The 18,847-nt window shown below is 37.6% G+C and overlaps 2 protein-coding genes across 2 annotated transcripts; both read right to left on the reverse strand.

Annotated features, from left to right (window-relative positions):
* Positions 1 to 1,594: 1,594 nt before the first annotated feature.
* LOC111339859 (TBC1 domain family member 30) lies at positions 1,595 to 13,414 on the reverse strand. Its single transcript, XM_088760673.1, has 9 exons — positions 12,867 to 13,414; positions 12,292 to 12,456; positions 9,706 to 9,767; positions 9,563 to 9,628; positions 8,843 to 8,962; positions 7,496 to 7,681; positions 6,726 to 7,069; positions 5,580 to 5,685; positions 1,595 to 4,036 (listed from the first exon to the last, which is right to left on the reverse strand). Exons 1-9 carry the CDS (start codon positions 13,243 to 13,245, stop codon positions 2,636 to 2,638), a joined length of 2,829 nt encoding a protein of 942 aa, XP_088616799.1. The 5' UTR covers positions 13,246 to 13,414; the 3' UTR covers positions 1,595 to 2,635.
* A 1,299-nt stretch (positions 13,415 to 14,713) lies between these two features.
* Positions 14,714 to 18,310, reverse strand: LOC148730077 (uncharacterized). The gene is made up of 5 exons (XM_088762233.1): positions 17,785 to 18,310; positions 16,514 to 16,558; positions 15,992 to 16,039; positions 15,451 to 15,588; positions 14,714 to 14,906 (listed from the first exon to the last, which is right to left on the reverse strand). Exons 1-4 carry the CDS (start codon positions 17,864 to 17,866, stop codon positions 15,461 to 15,463), a joined length of 303 nt encoding a protein of 100 aa, XP_088618359.1. The 5' UTR covers positions 17,867 to 18,310; the 3' UTR covers positions 14,714 to 14,906; positions 15,451 to 15,460.
* Between the last annotated feature and the right edge of the window lie 537 nt (positions 18,311 to 18,847).

An 18,847-nucleotide genomic window follows, 5' to 3' on the forward strand; every position in this document is an offset into this window, starting at 1 on the left:
GTCATTGGTAAGACAGTATTCAGGAAAACGTTGAAAGGTTTCCAGCAATACTATCCTTTTAAAAATCTGACCACCGGTAGGCCATAGGGTAGGCCACAGGGTAGGCCAAAGGGTAGGCCACAGGAAAGGCCACAGGGTAGGCCACAGGGTAGGCCACAGGGTAGGCCATTGCCTAGGGTAGGCCATGGCCTAGGGTAGGCCTTGGCCTAGGCCAGGTTTTTTTCCACACCCCGTGTAAACTGTCAAGACCGTGGAAAGGTGTAGCGAACATCTTGTCAACAAGTAACCACGTTTCAAACTTCTATAAACTTTGGAGTTGGACCGTGGTAAATTGAATTTGAATTTTTTCGGTTTGGTGTGAGTTTGACTTATTTCGCAGCCGTCTACTGAGTAAGCCTGATTGTATTGTAACCGGTTATCTTTCGTATTTTATCACTTCCGCCTAGCTAGAAAAAAAGAAGTGTTTTACTCACCGTTATAGTAAAAAACCCTATGGGGTCTAATAGTCCACGTGTAGTCTTACCAGTCACTGCCACTCGAAGAAATAAATATGTTATTTTTGTAACTTCATGTGGGATTCAAGGGGCTGTAACCACACCATGTTACTCCACTCTGGTTCTTGAAAATGCTCATTGTTTACCTCTTCCTTAGGCGACAGGGATGAACTAGTGCAAATCTTTGAGTGACTGTACGCAGACGTAAATCGCGGTTTTGATTCAGTCGGAAATTAAAGTGCGCTGTGGCGCAGGCTTCTTATTGGTGCGAGCCTTGTTTAATTTAGAAATTGAGGTGACGGCGGGGGAAGGGGGTAGGGAAGGGCAGAGACTAATATTCACTCCTCCGCACCCACCCCTCTCCTTATTTCTTGGTACAAATTTCTTTCTCTCTCTAGTCTTCCGCTGCTGCCATGAAATTCAAAGTCGGTGGCCATAATCTTCGCTATTCAAATATTAAGCACTCGCTCACCAGAATTACACTTACTCTTTCGGCTAGTCGGAAAGAAGCTCTTGCGATCTGGAGAAGTTGTGACTACGAAAGGAAAACTCCAGAGCCCTTTTAGCTTGCATTGAAAAAATGGATAGCAATCAATTTAAGCAAACGAACGAACGAATGAACCAATCTAACAAGTGATGAAAAAAATTTTGGTTTCATCGCTACAAGAATAAAAATATAAAAAATCTTCAAAGACACCAGGGTGCGACTAAACCAGATTCAATGAAGACCGAACTGAAATTCTGTAATAGAGCATTTTATTACACGACTCGAGCAGTCAGAGGGCGAATAACTAAAATCAACCAATCAAAATGCTCTATTGCCGGTCAATATTCTCTCAGTATTGGACCGGGCACTGTCCCGAATGGTCCCGAATGATACCGCACTTATGTCCCTTTGAACTAATAAATCTCTTATTAACCAAGCTTGCTCGAGACCGTAGTGGAAGAATATCGGCCCTCGGTCCGTACTGTCAAGACCTCGGGTCGATATTCTCCCAGTACGACCCTCGCGCTTGGTTATTAAGATATATTTATAGATGCTCTCCATGCGGATAAGACTAACGTATCTGTGACTAAATCTTATCGTTAAATACTAGTGCTTCCTTTAAGAGGACTTTAATACTCTTAAATGTCTATTAAATTAGAGACTTGACTTAATTACATTTCATAAATATTTTAGTAACCAGGGCACGGAACTGTTACACACCTTCAAAAATATACTCATCATACAATAAAGTTTAATGTTCTACAACTCCCATTAGTGCAAGATGGAAATTATTCTTCCCTTAGTTAAGGTAACTTATGGTCTATAAATATTATTTGATGCCAGACAATTCCATCTCTGAGGAGATAGATAATTAAATGTAAACTTTCAAGCTCTGAAAGTGAATTCATGACTCGGAAAAATTTGGCGCTAGACACAAACAAAAACAAAACCATTAACTGATCAACTTCTAACTTCTCGTTCCCCGGCTGGTCGTCACTGGAGGATACAGTTACTGATCAATTCTCGGAGTAAAAGGTAACCACATTTATGCCTGGTACTAAAATTTTGAATACACTTCATTATGTTATCTCCCTTTCAAAAATGTGTTAACTTTTCAAAAAAAATACAATTATTTATTATATTATGTTATATTATTCATATTTGTAGTCCATAATTAAGTCATAGTTATCATAAAATTTTTTTAACGTGTTGCTTCTTGGACCGAGAATTTATGAGAGTCAGACAGGTAGATCCATTCTCACACGATGACCGAGACTGTCAGACTATCATACAAAATGTAAGTTTTTGCCTTCTAACCATGCTTCGCTTTTCCCAAAATTTTCCCCTTCAAACATCGTTTTTGACTTTTTGCGAATAAGGCAAGTTTCACCACACTTATTATAAGGGAGAGGAGGGAAAGAAGCCTCCAGCATTACGACCCTAAACGACGTCGGCAAAGGAGGCTACCTTTGTAAATAAGGTTATCCTAAACCTTTCCAAATATTTCCGGATTAAGAATAAACGGTGCTTCAAACGTAAACCCTAAGGTTCCATTTTCGCTCTACAAGATATCATCAAGAAATCTGGCGATCTCACTCGCTCGATTCTGCAAACAGATGGTCAACCCCTTAATGTAAACAAAACAGATTGACAACTAACTACGTTTGCTATCCGAAGCACCATTAACAGCTAAGCCATTGTTAAATCCCTGCCGAGTTTCCTTTCTCCCTTGAAACGCGTCCATTCGCTTAGCGCCCTTCTCCGACACGTTTCCGTAAAGAATCCTGCTTCTACTTGGCTGCTTGTTTCTTTGAGGAAAAGGTCTGAAGTTCTCGGGATACTTACACCTCTTGTCTTCCTCCAAGAGCCAAGCGCTGTTATTGGAGTTACAACCCGACCCGTGATACGAGCGGGTGTATACCCGTCCCGTGCCACCGAACGATACTGCGCCTGCGTCCAGAACAGCAGGGCTGTTTTTGTCTACTATCCTCACGGGCTTGGGCTTATCACTGTTCGCCGCAGTTACTTTTAATGACGAAGATTCCACTACCGTAACTTTTGCGGATTTACTACTGGCATTCAAACCAGACAGAAGCGATCGAGTTTGCGCTGGTTTTTCAGTTTCTAACGACGACACTTCACCGTTTAATCCAACATGTTTAATTTTACGCGTACTTGGAGTAGTTCGCTTAACATTTTTAGCCGGTTTCTCGTCTGAAATTTGTTTTTTCTTCTCTTCTGGAATTTTCCTCACAGATGTCTCTTTTGTCCTTTCAGTTTGAAGGTCTTTTGCACTCGCTTCTGGAGTCTCTTTCTCTTCTGTAAGCTGTTTTGTTTCTTTCTTTTCCTTCTGGTCACCTTTGAATAACTCATTCAAATGCTGCATGCTTTCCTTCTCATAAGCGTTCGGCTTCACTTCAACTTTGGACTCACTCTTAGAGTTGACCACATCTCCTACTGATAACAGTTCACTAGTATTCGCCGTCTCGTTCTCCTTCTTGACTCCGAAATGACTTCTGGCAGTCTTAATCTTTTTCTTAGTAGCTGATACAAACAGATGGTTAATAGCAGCAGGAATACTCTTGCGTTTCTCAGATTCCTGTATGTTCTGTACTGTGGCCTCTGAAAACACCACCACAGCATTTTGCTGCCTTTGCCTCATCCTTGCATACTGCCTCTGCAAGTAGGTCATCTCCTGATGAACACGGCGTCCTCGTGAACCAAACTGCTTCGTGGTATACGGTAGAGGAGAGTACCCGTCAGTAGCAAACACACCCGGACTAGCAGCTGCAATGTCATTCAAATCCTCGGCATCTGCAACGAGCGCTTTTGTGCTATTTCCAGGGGCAAATTCCGAGAACGGCAACAGAGCTCCCAAGCAACCGATCCCTTCCAAATCATCGATGTCGTCTTCTTCATCACTAGAACCCAGTCCTAGCGTTGATCGTTGGCCTCGGTCGTCGGTAGCGTCTGAAAACGGGTTGATGTTGTACGTGTACTGTTCTCGAAGTTCTGCTAACCCTGGTAAGGGAAACGGAGCCAAAGCGTACACCTCCTACAGATGACAACAAAGGGAAATCTTAACAATTTTAAAGCTACATCTCCGCGTTAAAAATTGGTACTAACATGGCACGCCACATGGCGATTCTTTGCAACAATTTTTCTACCGCATCCATCTTGCACGTTTTTGAAAGCGAAGCGAATCAGAAATCGAAAATCCAAATCAAAGAATTATCGATTTTAAAACTTCCAAAACAAGCGTTTACTTTTCTCTAGGAAGCATACAGTGACCCACAGTGTTCTCACTTATCTGAAGATCGGCAGGTAACATAAATTTTCAAACCGGTAAAGCAACCTTTTATCCGTTTAAATTTAAGACTGATTTCAAACGATTTCAGGCGAAAATACGAACTACTGCATGCAAAAAATATTACCGGTTTCCGCTTGAAAAGAGAACGCTGAGCTTATCAACACTTTCTTATCAAATCATTAACCCTTTACCTCCCAGAAGGTATTAACATAAAACTTCTCCCAACAATATTCTTACATTATCCAGAAAATAGGTAATGAGAATACTCAAGCTTATCAGGGAGAAATTAATATCTTGATCAAACACCAAATTCTCATAACTTATTTACAAGGAAATATGTAGCAGCTAGAGGGGAGAATTAAAATCAACAATTAACAACTATTAACGGAATGGGGACGACGCATAACATCTTATCAAGCAACAAACGAATGGTTGGCACTTCCGCCTGAGTTGAAAAAGCCTATGCCACCATTAATTTTTAAAAGACACTTAAATAATTATTTTTTAAAATTACCTTATAAACCTTAGCATATTCTTAAATTTAGTATTTTAATCTTAGTGTTTTTAAATCCTTCTATACCTCTACATATACAATCTTTTTTTTCTCGTTTTTACCTAATCTAAATGTATTTTTAGTCAGAGGGCCCCCCCTGAAAACCACTCAAAGTGATGGGAGTATCCTCTTTAAATATTATATTTTATTATTATTAGTATTATTAACGTCGTCGTCGTCGTCGTCGTCGTCGTCGTCGTCATTGCTAGAGACCTTAAGAAACCTCGACGGCGACGGCAACGAGGACGTGGAAAAACAAGACATCTAATTAGCAGAACAATAGCTCAGCACGTGCATTTTTAAACTTTGTACATTTCTTAGCCGTCCTATGCAAAACAACAACGTGAAATCGCCAAAATTTGCGTGGTCTGTGAACCGAAACCACGGCGGCAAATTATCTTAACTTCCATTTGGAACTCAACGGCTACTTTATACGTCATGCTGAAGTTGAGCTGTGGCGCTGTATGAGACAGTAAGCTCCTGCAGCCATTTTTGAAATTCTAACTAAGAGTAGAAATTTATTTTTTAATTGAAGTCTTCCTTGGCGTCGCCGTCGTGCTTTCTCAAGGTCCCTAATATCAGATCCTGAGAGTTAGAGTTAACTACAGGGTAGTGATAGTCTACACGCTGAAATTGTTTGACGCTTTTTCGCCAAAAAAAAAAGTAAGAAACTACAATGTCGTTGAAACACTCTGTAACATTAATAACAGACCGAAAAATAAATCTCTTATATACCTGCATCAACATTTGACAATCAATGACATTTCCGGTCAGCACACCATGCACGAGTACCCCCATGGTGGTGTAAAAGTCATCAGAAGTTTCCACGTCTTCAAGGCGCCTGATGGAAAGAAAATGTGTCCTATACCATAAGCTGTATCGATGTTTTTAGTCCGACAGCTAATTTCGGAGGCATTCGAGTGCGCAGCTATTTTGGTTAAAAGTGTTGTGTTAGCACAAGGAGACAAAACCTCTTAGAGGAGGAGAATTCAAATTGTGAGTAAATCTTGGTGTTTGAATGGCATTGGGAAAAAAATCCTTGGGAATGGAAGTGTAACAGAACTGTATCCCTATCAAATCACCACAACACCTCCTCAAAAGGCAAAGATTCCACACGACAAGTGGTTTGAAATCTGCTCTCGGTATGGGAAAAGTACACGTGCGCTATCCCTTTTATTCTTAAAGCCCGTCAGCCGCCTGTAAATGCTGTCTCTTAGAAACCTTCGCAAATGTCCTCTTGTACATAAAAAACCCCGCGATCCAGAAAAGAGCAAATTAAAGTAGAATTTTAAAGTTCATCTCAACATCATTTCAAGTCATACAATTTGGGTTGCATGAAGGATAAACGAAGATTCTTTGCCTCAGTTTTTTGACGAATTCACATTAAATTGTGACTGGAAACTTAATGTTTCCTATGACTATTTTAGCTGAAAGGGACATGCTTGTACATGCAACTACAGTAAACTGTACTTGACCACACATGTAGGAAGTCCGAGGGTGACCGAATGACAAACCTACACATAAATCTGTACTAAATACAAGTACACGCATAGAAAACAAGAAATAGTTTAATAACAATAATAATAATTATAGTAATGGTTTATTTAACAGATCCACTGGGTGGCTCTTCTCTGTTAAATTACATTATTTGCAATTAGAAAACAAATTACAATAATTTATAATACTATTTTCAATTACAATTCAAACTGACTAAAATGAAACACACGATTGATTTTAGTCAGTTTGAATTGCATTTCGCTCTACACTGGTGTATTGAGCACTTTCTAGCAGCATTTACGACAATTTCCCACAATTAATATTTTCAATGACATAACTTACAATAATTATTTACGTTTCAAAAAAAGAACAAAAGATACATACTCTCCAAGTTTACCCCAAATAGCAACAGCAACTCTGAGAAGCACCTCTGAGCCTTCCAACAAGATGGAGTCCCACACACGCAAAACAGTCTCCTCCGGCAAACAAGTTGCAAATAGTGTCAGAAACCACTGCATGGTGAAAACATTGATAAGGGGAGGCTCGTACATGGCACTGGAACCATTCTGTGACAGGGCCTGTGCTTGTAAGCTATCCAGGTGTTTTGATAGCCTCTCTAACTTTTCTCTCATTAAGTCACGCAAGACAGCCATGTCAACAGAAAGTGCCCGCAGGTTATTTGCAAAGTAGTTTGTAGGAAGCACATGGTCAATGACATAAACCATTACCTGTGAAAGAGATTGCAGCCAGCAATATTGCACAATTCACGCAACTTTATGATATCACCACTTAATTTCTAAAAAGCTGATCTAAAAATATATTAACTCCTGACACACTGAAGATGTCACTCTTAATTTTCCCTTTTCTCTTCTATATAATTTTTTGGTCATTAATGCCAAATCAGGGAAAGGGTATTAAATTTAAAAAAATAGGCCTGAATTGATAATTCTCTTTAATTCTCTTCACTAGTTTTATTTTTTAAGCATATTGATATCAATTGTTGATCACTCCTAACTAAGAGTGAAAGTGACAATTTTCAAAGCTCTTGGAAAAGTAGACAGAAAATGTATCCTTGAAATTCATTTAACTAAACTAAACCAAACAAACAAAAAACAACAACAACAAAAATCATGGCCAATTCATTACAGATGTACCTTTAGTGCATCCTCCTCATTTCTGTCCATAACTTGAAGAATTAATGCTGCAATAACATTGAATCCTTGGCAGTAACCCACAGCCTTGTTGCGTCTGGCATAAGCTAAAAGAACACGCTTCAGTGATGCTCTTTCCTCTGGAGTATCCTGACCACAAAACCAGCTGCAGCCAGTTCGATGGAGATCCTAAACAGTACAGTGAGGCAGTTATCATGATGATGATGATACAACATATGGGGAACAAATACATGTCATCTTTCTGTTATGCTGACTTTTGGGCACACAGCGCTAATACTGTTTAAATCTTAATAACATAAATGAAAACATTTCTCAGTTCCGATTGGTTAAGATGAATGCAGTTTTCAGTTAATTCAGTGCAGAAGATGGTTAATTCAGTGCAGAAGAGGGTCAATTCAGTGCAAAGAAAGAAACAAACCAGACATTCTGATTGGTCAGAAAGATTGGTCAATGTCAAGGTCAATGTCAAGGTCAATGTCAAGGTCGATGTCAGGGTCAATGTCACTTGCAGGGTTTTAATAAATTATTTTTGCACGTGTTGCGCGCGCTTCTCTTCTGCGTAGTTATGAGAAACTAGCTCGTATTTTTTCATGACATATTATTAATAGATAATCACATGATTTTCTCGTGCAATTTGGAATAAATAAGCTCTTGTAAAACTTTTCAGAGACCACAAATTGAACTCGCCCTTCGGGATCATGCAATTTTGATAGTCTTTGAAAAAATTTACTCGTGCTTATTTATTGCAAATTGCACTCGAAATCATGTGATTACCTATATGAACCATTCTCTTATGGTATTTCTTCATCACCATGACTCTTCAGGCTGCAACAAGTATGAACTCTTCAATGCACTTTCTCTCCCTACAAGTAATTCATATATATTTTTTTTCATCTGCAAACCATTAAAGCGCAAAGCAAACTCAATTTGGACACCTTGCTAATAAATCTACGATCAACCTCAAAAAAAACAAAGCATGGGGAAAAAGTTCAGAAGATGCAAATTTTATTTTACATGTACATGAAAAGACTGAGGAAACTCCAGTCTTACAGGAGTCTTAAAGTAAGCCCAAAACTGTGGTGAAAACTTGAAAAAAGAAAATGCAAAAATCAGTTCATGATAAATTCCAAGACTTTCTTTTATTATAAATTAAAATATAGTATTCATGCTGTGAGTGTATTTACCACACAATGCATATCTTGTCCTATAAACTGACCATTTTCTATTTAGGTGAACTAGATCACACAACAAACTACAACACTCCCACCTTATTGGCTCAAAGGTTGTTGAATTTTTTATGACATATTCCTCTGTTATTTAAACTCTTACCTTTACAATTTGTGATCCTAGCTCATCATCATCTGGATTACTCCTCTCATTAAAGCAAAACTTAGCTGTCTTTTCCCAGTCCAAGTCTTTGATTTTACTCTCAGCAAGACACAGCCACAACTGACAATAAATTTTTTATTTATTACAAAAGATGTTATTCTCTTTATATGGATTACATCACAATCACCACCAAAACATATTTCCTAACTGTAACACTCATGCACCATAATACTCATGGATGAGAGAAGAGGAAAGAAATATCCCAACAAAAACTAGACTAAGGATTTGATCATGATAAACCAGAAAATGAACAAAACACTTTGATGAGTCATTGAAAAAAATGGCATAACTTGAGAATAGCACATGTAGGAAGTTTGATGGCATCTAAAATTGGATAAGACTAAATATTCCTTCAGTCCAAAGCAAGGGAAAAGATGAGCAATTTCATCTTTGACATGTAGAGCTACATGTAAATATTAACACCAACACTTTTGACATTACACAATACACACTTTTCATTGCTTAAAGTGGACACTGGCAGAAAGTTTATTGCCCTTCTTTTGAAAGAGAAAGAAGGATTGAAACAATTTTAACATATCTACTCTACCAAAATTGATCCAAATGCATTGAAAAAAATCTTTTGATTATTGTGGGACAAATTTCAAGTAAGAACATGATTAATTTACCATGGAGAGAACTTGATACCAAAGATCAACTTACCCTTCTTCTCCACTGTGAGGGCACACCTTCTTTAAGTCTGGCAATTGCTTTGAATGCAGCAAGCCACTGTCAAGAAAAAATTATCCCTGTTTATACAAGAAAACCACTAAAGAAAACTGTCACAAAAAGTAGTCATTACTAACGTGTTTGAATGCCTTCTTTCCAGACTGAGGGATGAAGGAAAATCTGATTTTTGTATCCACACCTAAAAAGAGACAAGTAGTAATCCACTTTTTGATCATTTTAAGCTTTAATTGTGTAGACCTGCATAACATTAGACATTAATTTTTTTCCATTACATGTTAATGTTCGATGACTCAACCCCACATTACAAAGATTGGAGCCTAAAGTAAATGAAATTTCAATTTTTTTTTAGGTGAAAATTTGTCTCACAAAACACAAAAAATTGCTCATCCTCAAAATTGTAAACAATTTGCAACATGGCATCTTTGACACTTGTCAAAGTTTGAAACTGGTTACATTTGATATCGAGTTTCAAAAAATCTCTTTAGTAATCCCCTAACCTACAAATTTTATTTGAGGAAATGAATCCTACTCTCAAAAATTAGATGGCACTTTGCAATGAGTGAGAATTGACACACAGAGTCAAATACAACATTACCACAAATGCACAGTGTATTTGATATCACGTAATATCAATAAGAACAAAAAAACCAGAATGCGCTAGAAAGTAATGTAGAATAACTATAATTTGATAATGGTTACAGGTATGCCCTCTATTTTATACAATACATGTGTAATACATCATGTACTGTAATAGTCAGGTAAAGAGAGGATTAAAGAAGTCTCCATGTATTGATCGAACTTTTCACAGAAATTCACTTTCTCTGTTAATACTAACTCATCATAATGTGCAGATGACAAGCTAGAAACAGAATGAGACGTGTAGAACATGTTACAATCAAACGCTTCTATGCCATCACAAATACTTTATAAACAATATCCTTTAGCATACATTTAATATTTCTACTGATCACAGAGCAATGCAAATTAAATGTATGACTCGCCAAAATAAGGTTTTGTCACTAAAAGTTCAAATTGCTTAAAAAAGTCATACCTACATCAGCTTTGCTGTGATTTTATAATTATTTAATGAGCCTTTATACATGATATAATAATTATTCAACTTGTCACTTTGCTACCTCTGATTTCACCAGACAATGTCGCAAGTTACCAATTAAAAATTGTCAAAACATGACAAGTGCCATCATTAACTAATGCAAAAAAAATTAAAATTACGAAATGCAATTTAAGATGACACAGGAGTAATTCAGTATTTCAATAAGAACCTGTATTGTGAGAAGTCCCTTTAGAAGCTAAAAAAATAGTGATTTTCTTATTCAAGCTGCTGAACAAAATAATTTTCTACAATTCCACACCAAGCTTGATTACTGACAATCAAGAACACCAATTGTTTGGACCACTTCTCCATTTTGTTTTACCCAAGTATAATTCAAGGAGAAAATTGCATTTTCAAAGAGCTGATCAAATTTTCTCTGGGCAAATGCAAGACTTGCCAATATCATTTTACAACTAATCAAGTTTCACTGAACTCAATACAGCTGTAGCATGACAACTGTGGTTGGATTTTCCAAAGAACAGGACAGAGCCTCAGGACAAATGCAATATCACAAGAGACATTCTACTACAACATATTTCCTAATTCCTTGAATATTGTGTATCTGGTCTGCTCAGTGCAGATCTTCATTTTAAGAAGAACCAGCTGTGTAGCAAAAATCAAATGAATGTGCTGAACATGACGTGCCTGTCTAAAATGTCTGTGTCCTAAAAGCTTCTGGCAAACTTGATAACTAAGCTTGTCAATGTTATTCCAATAACTTGATTGCAATTTAATAATTTTCAAAGTGTAGCCCTTGAAAACAGGTGCAAATCTTGACAATTTAGCAAAATTTGCATCTAACACTAATTTGTCTCTTTTTGGTGAAGAATGTTTAAATTGGTGCCAATTTGAAATTGTACAATTTCTTGGTTACTAAGGGCTCAGTGGATAATTAGAATATTTATAGTGATCTCAAAGCTTACAGTAGTAACTCTTTGTTCTATTAGGATAGAATCACCAGGGACAATGCCAGTGTCTAAATCTATACTTCCATCTAACAATACAAATACAAAACCTGTAAAAATTTCGAGGCCTCTCGCCTATAATGCAAAGAAATGATTGATCAATGAATAACTTTGCATCTTCAGGCCAAAACCACGACGTGTCAGACAATTTACATTACAATAGATTTCACAAGGTTTAAATTTATACGTTATTTTTAACATAGCTCTACACACATGTAGAATCTTCATAGCTGTTTCAAGAACATCACGCTGTGTTCAGGTGTTAAAATCAATCTTAAAATCTTTGTAGAGATAAACTTACCTCCAGCGAACGCGATTGTAATACAAACTGGCGCATAATCCTAGCTTGGACTATTTAAAGCAAACAGCGACCTTTGTCATGAAAATTAAGCGGTCGTAAAGATTACAGAGAATACTACGTTTGATACCTGTTCAGAAAAAATCGGGAAAAATCACAAACTATACCACAAACAGAGCTAGTACTTGAAAATTTCGTGGTTTCTTTGACTAGTTTAACCTTGGCTGGCTAAATATTTTCCAAAATTAAACTGCTGCAAACAACGAATTAATGATCATAAATCGATTAAGAAAATTCTGAGGCGTTGCGTGGGTCAAATACTTACGTCTTTTCAACGAAACCGCTTGAAGAATAGCAGTTAAAACATCGAAGTTTCTTTGAAGTTTGTAAGCGTGTTTATCCCTCCGTTTAAGTTGCTTGACTAATTTTGTCGAAAGCATGGATATCCGTGTTCGCATCTCCTTAGCCATGATTCGAAGCTCGTCTGTGTCTGTGGAGAGAAAAAAAAATTAACAGAAACATAATCAACGTATTAAAAACGATCACCTGTACAAATGCTAACTATTTAGAAAAAATTTCAATTCTTGAACTCAAAAAGAAAAGTTTAATATGGATCTTGGCTTTCTACGTATCATCCTAAAATGTAAACTAGTTCTAAACAGTATCGAACACAAGATAATGTCCGAAATTCGCCAATGGAAATCAATAAAAAAGGATAAATTTCTGTCCTCATTTTGCAACTAAAAATTTTCCTCTGACTTCTTGTTTTTAAAATTAGACCGCAAAGTAAGAGTGGAAAATAATTTCGAATAGTCAAACTGCATTCAAACTTTGCCCTTTTGCTGATAATTTTACGAGAGCACGATGGTGGAAATAATATTAGAAGGTCCTGCCTCTAACCTTTCGCAGAGAGTTCGCTTTTCGTCCACCGTTCACCGCGTTCTTCGAGGTCGAAAGAACCACCGTAGAAACTTCCCGATGTTGTAGAACACTCAGTAACATTGTCACTATCCACTGAGTCTCTACTGTGATACTGGTCGTAAATTTCAAACAAAAGACAGTCGACAATCGAAGCTTTCTTGATCAATTCACTGCGTTGTTTTTCCGGGTCGAATCCATTTGTAAATACTGAGTTTTCATTCGCACCAAAACCCCAATCAGAATCTTCACTCCTTGGACTCAAAGGGCTTTCGTCGTAACTACTTTCAGTACTCAAACTTTCCCGTTCTGTACTTCCTTGCCGCTCAAAGTCTGAATCATCATCTTCTTGGTCCGCCATGTTTGTCGTCCGCTGACAAATCGACACGGCTCATTTGAAATTCATTGGTTGAGCGCTCAAGTATAGCAGTGGTTTCTTTGTTTACAAACAACTCGACGCGAATAGTAGATTCCCTTTTTCCGCAGCCAAAACAAATTTTTAATAAAATCGCAATTGCGGGGGTTCAAGGTCTGGAAATCAAATGGCACAGCTGAGGAAAATTAATGAAATACACTCTCTCTCCCTTAATTCGCGATAAATTTCACGGGCCGAGGCTAATGAGATTTGATCATTTGATCACTGATCTTCAACCTTCCTTTGGAAAAACCAACATAACTCCGTCAACGAACACTTCTTATTACTACGAAAAAAAAAATTAAGTCTTAGATAAAATTCAATACTAACTGAAGGAAAGCTAGAGCGGGCGATAAAGGCATTTCAGAATGAACGTGCAGAGGCGTGAAAACCGACGATAAAAAAAAAAAAAAAAAAAAATCTTGCCCCAAGGTGTTATTTTCAAAAATACATATGCCAATACCCTTAACAGCCTTTTGTTGTAAAAATCTATTGGTGATTTGCTATCACGTTCAAAGAACATATCATACCACATATCTCGCCAGTCTACTGAAAGTTTTCTTATGGAAGTTGTTGCCTGGATACAAAAAATTGGTCTGAAGGTGGACTATGGGTTAGCTGATTTCAAAGAAGGAAAAGTGACCTTGGCAAGCCATGTCTTTCACAAAATATCATCGGAATGAATCAATTCATGGTGAAGTAGCAATGAAAAAATAAAATAGTTCACTGAGGGGGAAAGAGATAAAGCAAAGTCTAATATCGTTATGGGAGGAGGATACAATCCTTATTGGCAGAACTTCAAGCACAATAGAATTGCCTGGAAACGAAATAGCGTTCGCTTTTTTGAAGTTTTTCGGAACTAATCCAGATAGACAAGCATTTCAAATTCCAAGGGCACCCTGCACTTTAAGGTTTCGAAAACCCGAGCTTTCGTGGGGCTCTGATGGTTAAAGGTAGCGTAGTCTAGACCACAAGAAAAGGTGACTGAAGCGTAACACTTTCTGGGTAACCAAATCAATTCTCATACAGCTTGTCAACTAATTAGAATTCCCCGCAATGACACGGATGAAAGGCACCGGCTTCGCTAAGAGGAGGAGTTCTAAGGATTCGCTTGAGCTCTCCTTATCGAAGAGAATTCGAAAGTTATTATTTTTTGTCTCATTTTGTACGTAATTTATGATATACAGGTATTCATACCCCAAATGACACTCTAGTGTGTGACCTCCCCCCCCCTCCCCTCCCCCGCACCTCTCATGACTTTGCTGGATATTTTGCTTATTGCTTGTCTGATTAAATGCCGAACATGCAGTTTGGCAGGTCATTATCGGCCTACTATTAAAGGTACTTCGAGAAACTTACAACGTGGTGGCGATAAAAAAAAAAAAAATTGAGAAAGAAAATTCCCCCAGTCATCTTGATTGAAATAACACACTTTTAATGTTCTTCTTCGTTGAAAATCTCTCGATCTACAGCCATCAAACAAACTAACGAAAAACAAGAAATGAAAACCAAAAAATTCGACTACAATCACGTTGGTGCTAAGTGCATGGCGACTCCCTCTGAAAAGCAACTTAAAATCAGGCTGAAACTGTCCACGTAAATTGCACCTGATGGAGAAAACAAAGGAAATGAGAATTGCAGAGCAAAGAACGGTAACAATTATAGACAGCGAAGAGAATATGAAGTGAGAGAACTTCTCCCTCAAACATACCCCTTTTCTAGTGAAAACGTTTTTAAATCCAATTTTAGTACGTGTTCCTGCGGCGCGACTAATTTGAGATTAACAGCTGATTGGCTAATGGTTCTACGGTTTGTGGTGTTCTATATATATTTAGGCTTGCATCCCATACACTCCCATCAGTGACCAAGACAGAATTTCTCCTTACAACATCAATACTATATCAAGCAGACAAGTAATGAGAATAGAGGAAAATATCAATTAAGGATCATGAGTTGATCCAATAACAAATTCTCCAAACTAACATCATAAGAATTGTATGGCAGAGAGTAAGGAGAATAACTAATGAGATCAAACTAACATCATAAGAATTGTATGGCAGACAGTCAGGAGAGTTACTGATTAGATCTTGGGAGTTCATGGGATACATGTCACTTTGTTCAAACTTCAGTTTAAGGGAAAGCTCTCTTTACCTTATATATTTCACTTGGAAATACAGTTGTCATCATTGCATCGTCCGCTGGTACCACAACCCCAAGCAAGGCAATAGTCACGCCTGTAGGTACAATAGCATCCAGGACCTAGCGACTTGCAGTTTGGGCAAATGCTGGCTGACATAGGAACACAGAAACAAATAATTGAAATGGAGATAAAAGTCTTCGTAATGTGTTTGTTAATTATATTGATTTACTGAATGACTGACCGCTGACTCACTGAATGAATGATTGATTGGCTGACTGACAAACTGACTAATTGATATTGATTGATCAATGACGAGATTCATCGATTGATTGATTGAACCGTAGCAGCTACAGCAGCCATCAGATTAAGGAGCCGAAGATAGTTTTCAAGACATACGAGCAAACTTCCTGAGGCGCAGGAAAACGGAAGTGAACAATTCATGACTAGTTTTAGCCTTTCACCTCATTGGTGAAGTAAGTTTTATAGACAAATCGCCGATTGTAGAAAATCAAGACTAACAAAGTAAAGCTAGGTAGAGTCTGTACAACTTACGTTCACCGCGTTTCCAAACAGATCCGTCCATTTGAATTTCATTTAACTCTGAAAAGTCATACATAGGTAGGAGAATAAATAGTGAACAAATAATGAAAGAGAGTGGGGTTCAATTTGATGCGAAATCAGACGCAGCGTGGGTTGATTTGAAATCACAAGTACTTTAATGAAGGATTTTGGGGATCACGTGTTTTTCAGGTGAACCAGAGGAGTGATCCGTCTTCGCCAACAGAGTTTAAAGAGGGGGGAGGGGGGGGGGGACTATAGAAAATTGACTTCCAATCAACTGCCAACAAGAAAGGATCACAAGAGTAAAAAAAGAACGGAGGGGGGGGGGGAATTTTATCGTGACACAACCAAAATCTTCTAATCCCCTCTTAGGCGCAAAATAATGAACGGTCCCTTCGTTTATTTTTTGGAACACAATTACACTTGATAGGAATTTTTCCCACTTGCCAGGTTTCGCTCTACTTAAAATACTCGACTAGAATGGGTTCAATTCACATCAACGGACTGATTTACCTGAGATATCCCTTTCCGTTTGCTCCAGAAGGCTTCTTATTTCATCTTAAAACGGAAAATCAAAATCAGTGGAATCAAAAGGCAATCATTTTTATCTCAAACCATTCATGATGCAGGTGTAGTAACAGTGTGATATATGAAGAGTATAACACATTTTTAGGAACTATGCGTCGATCACTTCTAAACTTCAAAATCCCCCCTCTCCTCCCCGGGAAATTCCTAAGTATTTACATTTTTGAAGATTGGCTCGTTTAAATTCCCCGGCGCTCTTCAGTCCAAAATTGCTTTCAATGCCCCACCCAATGATTTTGTGTGAAACCACCGAATGCTGTAGAATTTAGAAAAATTACATATTAGTTGTTGATACTGCTGTTTTCTTTTTGGCTTGTTGCTCACTCAGAGACCATTACAATATTTAATTTTTTGGAAATTTTACGAAGCCTGGTTTAAGACTCCTCGGGAATAGTTTTCTACCTGTAAATGATAACAAATCAAATCAAATCCCAGCAACAACTGAAAAAAAATTACAATAAAATAATTTGCTCTTAGCCGTCATTCGAAGGTAAGTTAGATCTACTTCGAAAATGTACACCATCGAAATGGTGGTGGCCAATCGATTTGTTTTCCTTGGATCGATTTTGAGCGCGCGCAAAACGTCTCAACTCACAAAAAAATTGAAAAACAAGTCAAGGCAATCATTTTCATCACAAAACATTCACGCATGTCTGGTAACTGTGTGATAAATGAAGAGTAGTAGGAATCATTTTGTGCGCCTAATCATGTCAAGAAAAAAAGGCGCCGAAACCCCTGCGATTGCGCGCGCGCGCGCAAAATGTCTCAACTCGAAAGAAAAAACACAATCATGACATTAAGAGAAATTATTTGATCGTCGTTAACGTTATTTCGAGACAATTTTAACATCTACGTCAAAATACAAACTAAGAAAATGGATAAGAGTGGTGAGTTTTTCCTCTTCTTCAACTAACTTGAAGCGCGCCAAAACGGTCTCAGCCTATGTTAGCCAAATATCGGTAGGATAAAGAAAAATAAGAGTAGAAATGCAGGCTTTACTTTTTTTCTTCGGATTTTAACACTAGTCAAAATTGTATCTTCAAAACCTTCATAGAGTGCCAAAATATTTGGAACCTTTTAACTTTTTTCGAACTTTAAGTCTACTGATCGAAAGGCGTCAACTCGGCTGATTATGCGCGCTGGGTGAGGATCTATAAATATATCTACCACTTTGCCAACTCGAAATAAAATGTTCTTACCTTCAGTCTCACGAAGTAGTGGCACTCTAGCGGCCGAGCAGACGCTAACGAGAAGAACTAAGGCAAGGACGAAGTCGTTCATCTTTTCTGCAGAATAATCGTGCGACCAGAAGATCAAACGCGAGGAGACTCTTCTTCACCAAAGTCGAAGTGAAAACTGAGCTAGCTCTTTTTTCCTGAACTTATTTATGTACGTTTTGAAAATAAATTTTTTATTAAAAAATAATCATGCTTTTGTCTAAGTTTAGCGGACTGCAACCAAACCTTATTCTTTTATTCTTCGTACTCCTGCAAGAAATGACCGCCATTTTTACTCACAAGTGTGCACAGCCAGTTTTATTTCTTAAAGATATTTGACATCGATTTACGTCAGTGTAAATAGTCTTGTTAAAAATCCGACATTTCTTTGTAAATTTTGAGGAATGCGTATAGGAAAATAAAACGTTTACGCGGAAAACTATGATAAGCCTAATTGTGATATTAATGGCGCGATATGTTTGCCGAGCATTTGTAGTATAAAAGACATCCTCAAGGGAAAAAAATCATTTCCATGCACTTTCTGCTCGTTTGGTAGATCGCGACTAATCCACAATCTTTTTATTCTTTGCACGGTTCAGCGAGCAAAGCGCGCCATTTCTATCCATCGGTGCGTCTAAACCAGTTTTGTCACTCATATACTCTTCTGCTTTTTATCAAATCTAGTTTTTAATAATCTGATACATATTACTCATCCAGCATGAGGTAAACCCAGCTAGTTTAGAAAAATATAGAAAGTTATCCGCAATTTTGAACCACCAAGGTATTGCGTGCTACTACATAATGTTTTTCATATTGACTAGTCGTGTATAACACCATTGTAATGTAAAGGATACCCTAATTAAAAATCTTTATTTAGCAATAATTTCCATAAAATTCTTTACTATACAAAATATTAACAGCGTAAAAAACGATCCAAAATAACTCACTTACGGCTCACATCTACTCCTTTTTTTTTGTCAAAGCGTCTGGAAAACTATAAATAACGGAGTCATATCTGAACAGATTCAAAGTCTAATAATCTTAT

Source organism: Stylophora pistillata, chromosome 5, assembly GCF_964205215.1.
Source record: "Stylophora pistillata chromosome 5, jaStyPist1.2, whole genome shotgun sequence".
NCBI classification, from domain to species: Eukaryota; Metazoa; Cnidaria; class Anthozoa; order Scleractinia; family Pocilloporidae; genus Stylophora; species Stylophora pistillata.